General features: G+C 40.0%; 1 protein-coding gene across 2 annotated transcripts; it reads left to right on the top strand.

Moving 5' to 3' along the window:
- The first annotated feature begins 899 nt into the window (after window positions 1-899).
- Window positions 900-4,744, top strand: LOC111449479 (cytochrome P450 87A3-like). Of its 2 annotated transcripts, XM_023089393.1 has the most exons (8): window positions 900-1,436; window positions 1,517-1,666; window positions 2,658-2,909; window positions 2,982-3,071; window positions 3,140-3,218; window positions 3,312-3,418; window positions 4,091-4,218; window positions 4,433-4,744. In XM_023089393.1, exons 1-8 carry the CDS (start codon window positions 921-923, stop codon window positions 4,518-4,520), a joined length of 1,410 nt encoding a protein of 469 aa, XP_022945161.1. In that variant the 5' UTR covers window positions 900-920; the 3' UTR covers window positions 4,521-4,744. The 2 variants fall into 2 exon arrangements, with proteins under 2 accessions (XP_022945161.1, XP_022945165.1); XM_023089397.1 differs by lacking the exon at window positions 4,091-4,218.
- Window positions 4,745-6,000: the final 1,256 nt, after the last annotated feature.

Genomic DNA, 6,000 nt, shown 5'->3' with positions numbered 1-6,000 from the left:
TCGGCGTCATAACAGGTGGTGAAGTTCCAATGGACGGGGAGGGAGCCACAGTGAGCAAAGGAGCCGTTTTTGACAAGGAGGCTGATAGTGACTTGGTTGGCGAAGAGGCCAGTGCAGCACCCAAGGCCTAGCTCAAAGAGTCAGCGATTAAAGCGACAAGGATGACAACAAAGGCCGAAGAGGAAGCCATAATCGTGAAAAATACAAAGAGAAGAAAGAAGAAGATGAAAGTGGAAGATGGAAGGGAAGTTTTAGTTGTCGAGGTTGAAGATGAGGAGGTTTCTGGTTCAAGGCGAGACCAATTGTGTTAGAGGAAGTGAGGTTGTATGTACAAAGTACGACAAAAGGTGAGTTTGCGAAGGATGATTTGAAGACAAAAAAGGTGGAGCTGAAGAGTAATCAATCGACTCTGCTTGCGCCAGCCATGACGACAGCCCCTGCAGCGTCAAAGCCAACAGTGGTGGTAGAGAAGATGATTTAGAATCATAGTGAAGAAAAGATATAGGTTGCTAAACCAAAAGAGGTGTGATACCATGATAATATTTGCTAAAACCATCTCACGTGGAATTTCTCTATTTATAATCATTTACACAATCAAATACATTACCAACTATATTGAAAGAGAAATAAATGGAAAGATCAATAAATGTATACATGATACGGACGTAATAGGAGACAAATATCTAGATATTTACCTATAATAAAAAGTCGAATATGATATATATTTTAAACTATAATTTATGACTAAATATCTAACTTTGGACTATACAGAGGTAAAACGAAATTAGATATCGAATAACAAAAGATTTACATTAAAATCTTAACAAGTTGCAACGTCCAATGAGGCTATAAGAGAAGATAAGAGCACATCCAAGCACCACTTACCCACAATACTTCCATTTCAGTTTGCAGCAACCAAAATGTGGGTTCTTTTGATAGGAACTATTGTTGTTTTGAGCTTTACACACTGGCTTTACCGTTGGAGAAACCCCAAATGTAATGGGAAACTCCCACCAGGTTCAATGGGGTTCCCTCTGCTTGGTGAAACCTTCCAGTTCTTCGCTCCCAATACCTCCTCTGATGTCCCTCCTTTCATCAGAAACAGAGTGGATAGGTACGGACCAATCTTCAGAACAAGTTTGGTGGGAAGACCGCTGATTGTCTCAACCGACCCCGACTTCAATCACTTCATCTTTCAACAAGAGGGTCACTTGTTCCAGAGCTGGTATCCATCTACCTTCACCCAGATATTTGGAAGGCAAAATGTTGGTTCATTGCACGGTTTCATGTATAAGTTCCTGAAGAACATGGTTCTTCATCTTGTTGGCCCTGAAAATCTGAGGAAGATGATATCTGAAGTGGAGGCTGTAGCTACCACAAGATTGACACAATGGTCATCTCTTGAATCGGTTGAATTGAAGGATGAGACTGCAAGTGTAATTACAATGAAAAGTTTAGAACCAAACCTGTTTGTTCTCCATGTTTGGTTTGATACTGATTTTTGTTGTTCTTGCAGATGATTTTTAATCTGACTGCAAAGAAGCTGATTAGTTATGATTCAGAAAATTCTGAAGAGAATTTGAGAGACAACTTCGTTGCATTCATACAGGGCTTGATTTCCTTCCCTCTAAATGTTTTTGGAACAGCTTATAACAAATGTTTACAGGTAAACCAATTATACTACAGTCATTCTAACTATAAGCTCTCGTTGGTTGGAGAGGGGAACAAACCTCTCCCTAATAGACGATTTTAAAATTATGAGGTTGACGGCGATTTGTAATGAGCTAAAGCGGACAATATCTGTTAGTAGTAGACTTGGGGCTGTTACAAATAGTATCAGAGCTAGACATTGGGTGGTGTGCCAGTGAGGATGTTGGGCCCCAAGGGTACGGATTGTGAGTTCCCACGTCGGTTGGAGAGAGGAACAAACCTCTCCCTAGTAGACACGTTTTAAAACCGTGAGGTTGATGACGATACGTAACAAGGTGTTAGTGGTGGATTTGGGTTGTTACAAATGGTATCAGAGCTAGACATCAGGCGGTGTGCCAGTTAGGATGCTGGGCCCCAAGAGGGGTGGATTGTGAGGTCCCACGTCGGTTGGAGAGAGGAGGAACAAACCTCTCCCTAGTAGACGCGTTTTAAAAATGTGAGACGACGATACGTAACGGGCCAAAACAGATAATATTTGTTAATGGTAGACTTGGGCTGTTACAAATGGTATTAGAGCAAGACATCAGGTGGTATGCCAGCGAGAACGCTGAGCCTCAGGGGGGTGGATTGTGAGGTCCCACATCGGTTGGAGAGAGGAACAACCCTCTCTCTAGTAGACACGTTTTAAAACCATGAGGTTGACGACGATACGTAATGGGGCAAAGCGGACAATATCTATTAGCAGTGGACTTTGGCTATTAAAAATGGTATCAGAGTCAGACATCGAGCAGTGTGCCAGCGAGGATGCTGGGCCCTAAGAGGGGTGGATTGTGAGGTCCCACATCAATTGGAGAGGGGAACAAACCTCTCCCTAGTATACGGATTTTAAAACCGTAAGGTTAACGACGATACATAACGAGTCAAAACAGACAATATCTACTAGTAGTATATTTAGGCACCTCCTATAGAAACTGAGCGTGTTCTTCCCTAATTCAACAATTCAACAGGGCAGGAAAAGAGCGATGAGGATGCTGAAAAACATGCTACAAGAAAGGCGTGCAAATCCAAGGAAAGAGCAAACAGATTTTTTTGATTATGTTCTTGAAGAACTGGCGAAGGATGGAACTCTTCTCACCGAGGAGATTGCTTTGGACCTCATGTTTGTGCTGCTTTTTGCGAGCTTCGAAACTACTTCACTTGCTATTACTGCAGCCATTAAATTCCTCCTCAACAATCCTCATGTGCTGGAGGAGCTGACGGTCTGTTTAATGTTGTTTCAACTTTAAACAACAATATCCTCATGTTAAATCCATTATTTGCATCTTTATCAGTGTGAACATGAGGGGATATTGAAGGCAAGGGAGAATCCAGATTGTGGGCTTACATGGGATGAATACAAATCCATGACATTCACATTTCAGGTTACTTTAATTATTTCATCTCTTGAAGGCCTCTTTGTTTCTCATAACTAAACTTCTTCAATTGTCAGTTCATCAATGAAACTGTGAGACTGGCAAATATAGTTCCGGGAATCTTTCGAAAAGCACTGAGAGACATCCAGTTTAAGGGTATGTATGTAGTGTATGTATGTATATTGAGCTCATAGATTATTTTTCTTGATAACATCATCACAAATGGCGGCTACACATTTGTTGGAGCAGGATATACCATTCCAGCTGGGTGGTCAGTTATGGTCTGCCCTCCTGCCGTGCACTTGAATCCTGAAAAATATGTTGATCCCCTCGCTTTTAATCCATGGCGGTGGGAGGTATGTGGTCTTATTTCACTTTTTGGAGCTTGTTACTATTTGAGATCCCATGTCGATTGGAGAGGGGAACGAAACATTCATTTTAAGAAGGTAGAAACCTCTAGGAGATGTGTTTTAAAATCGTGAGGTTGATGGTGATACGTAACAAGCCAAAGCGGACAATATGTACTAGCGGTGGACTTGGGCTGTTACAAATCGTATTAGAGGCAAACACCGGACAATGTGCCAACAAGGACGCTTGAGACCTCAAGGGAGGTGGATTGTGAGATCCCAGAGAGGGGAACAAAACATTCCTTATAAGGATGTGGAAATTGCTCCCTAGCAAACACGTTATAAAACCGTAAGGCTGACGACGATACGTAACGAGTCAAAGCAGAAAATATCTGCTAGCCAATGGACTTGGACTGTTACAAATGATATTTAGAGCCAGACATTGGACAGTGTGTCAATGAGGACGCTGGACAACCAAGGAGGGTGGATTGTGAGATCCCTCGTTAGTTGAAGAGGGGAACAAAGTATTCTTTATAAGGATATGGAAATCTCTCCCTAATAGACGTGTTTTAAAATCGTTAGACTAACGACGATACATAATGAATCAAAACGGACAATATCTACTGGCGGTGAGCTTAAGCTGGTACATCATAACTTTAAATTTGAAGTTATGGTCGACAGAAATCCGAATTGAATGGAGCATCTAAACATTTCATGGCATTTGGTGGGGGCATGAGGTTATGTGTTGGTACAGATTTTACCAAACTTCAAATGGCTGTGTTTCTCCACTGCCTGGTTACAAAGTACACGTAAGTTGCAAGAATGAGATGCTAACTCTCTCTACACCTAAATCTCGTGTTCGACAATCATTTAGTTCTCGATTCGTAGATTCTTTTTTGGTTCTATTTATAAGTTTTTTGTTTTGTTACGTACCATTTACAAATGTTTTTCAAAATTCAAGACAAGTTTTGAAAACTAATAAATCGAAAGAGAAACTAATGCTCGTACATTTGGGACTGTCAGGTTCAAAGCAATCAAGGGAGGCAATATCGTCCGAACGCCCGGTTTACAGTTTCCCGACGGTTTACACGTTCAAATCATGGAGAAATGACAAAAATAAAAGCCTTGATGAAGAAGATGAACAGAAGTAGCAAACAAAAATGTCCAAACCAAATAAACTGCCCAATATAGTAGTTCCACAGACAAATTACCAATCTATAATCTTCAACAACATAATATTTAGTGTTATCTTTCATTTTCTTTCTTCTTTTATGTTTGGCTTTGATAGTGTACAGTCATAGAAAGGCAAAGAAAAATGAAATCTACCCATAACTACAACCTTCATTTCTTTATGGCTTCATGTTCAACCACTTTTCATGAGATAGAACCCGAGCCTATGTTGCCGAAGTCGGTTAATGACATGTGCCACCGTTCTCATTATTGATATGTAACGGGATAGTGTGCTAGCGAGGACGTTGAGCTTCAAACGAGATGGATTGTGAGATCCCATGTCAGTTGGAGAAGGAAACGAAACATACCCTATAAAAGTATGAAAATCTCTCCCTAACAGACACGTTTCAAAAATCGTAAAGCTAACGACGAAATGTAACGGATTAAAGAAGATAATATCTGCTATTGTTACGGAAACCAACGAGCATCATTAAGCAAGTCTAAAGAATTAAAATTAAAAATCAATGGGCACATAAATAATAATAATAGTACAGAAACTTCACTAAGAAAGAAAACGAGTTAGAGAAATCAATCGAAATGATTACATAATTAATTTTAAGTATAAAAATAATGAGAGGAAATGATTTTACACACCGGATGAGAACGGTAGTTGATGGATGAACAAGTTCTTCTTCGCTTCAATGTCAAATCAATGTCAAAGGGAACATGAGAAATTTTTGGCCAATCTTTTCCTCTTCCTTTCTTGTACCTATCTATTAATTTGGGGGAACCCCAAATTTTCAACGATTTCAAAGAGTTGAGGTTGTGAATTCCTTCCGGTAATGAAGTGAGCTTTGGACATTTGATAATTGACAGGTTTGAGAGTGATGTAAGGTTGCCTATCCATTCTGGTAGAGTTATTAAATTTAGACATCTTTCTATGCAGATGCTTTGAAGAGTTGTCACATGTTGAATCCCGTACGGCAAATATTCCAACTTAGGAATTTCACTGAGATATAAAGAGCGGAGACTTCGAAACTCTTTCCATAGTGCATCATTAGTAGGATGTTGTGCAAGAGAAGAAGATATTTGTAAGCTTTTGCAGTCTACGAATGAAAGTTTCTCAAGATCTGTGAAATGATAAAATAACTCCCTTGATAGAAACTCATCATACTAATATAAAGAGAAGATATTTTAGACCGGGTAGAAGAAGACTCGGCAATCTTTTCAATTACTTTATTAAGCAGTTGTAAACTAACTGCACTTAGTTGCAATGATTGCAAAGGGGCATGCCACGGGATTGAAGCCAACTGAGGGCAATCAATGATCCTTAGTTCACAAAGGCAAGACATTGTTGTAAGAAATGAGGCACTGTATCGATGAAGTTTCACCCTTCTACCCTCCTTTTAAATTGTGCATGT

This window comes from Cucurbita moschata, unplaced genomic scaffold (genome assembly GCF_002738365.1).
Source record: "Cucurbita moschata cultivar Rifu unplaced genomic scaffold, Cmos_1.0 Cmo_Scf00001, whole genome shotgun sequence".
Lineage (NCBI taxonomy): Eukaryota > Viridiplantae > Streptophyta > Magnoliopsida > Cucurbitales > Cucurbitaceae > Cucurbita > Cucurbita moschata.
This window is presented reverse-complemented; position numbering and strand designations above follow the sequence as displayed.

Coding starts and splice junctions, on each gene's coding strand:
- LOC111449479 (XM_023089393.1), top strand. CDS start 921: ATGTGGGTTCTTTTGATAGGAACTATTGTTGTTTTGAGCTTTACACAC. Junction 1,437..1,516: donor TGAAGGATGAGACTGCAAGT/GTAATTACAATG, acceptor TTGTTCTTGCAG/ATGATTTTTAATCTGACTGC. Junction 4,219..4,432: donor TGCCTGGTTACAAAGTACAC/GTAAGTTGCAAG, acceptor TGGGACTGTCAG/GTTCAAAGCAATCAAGGGAG.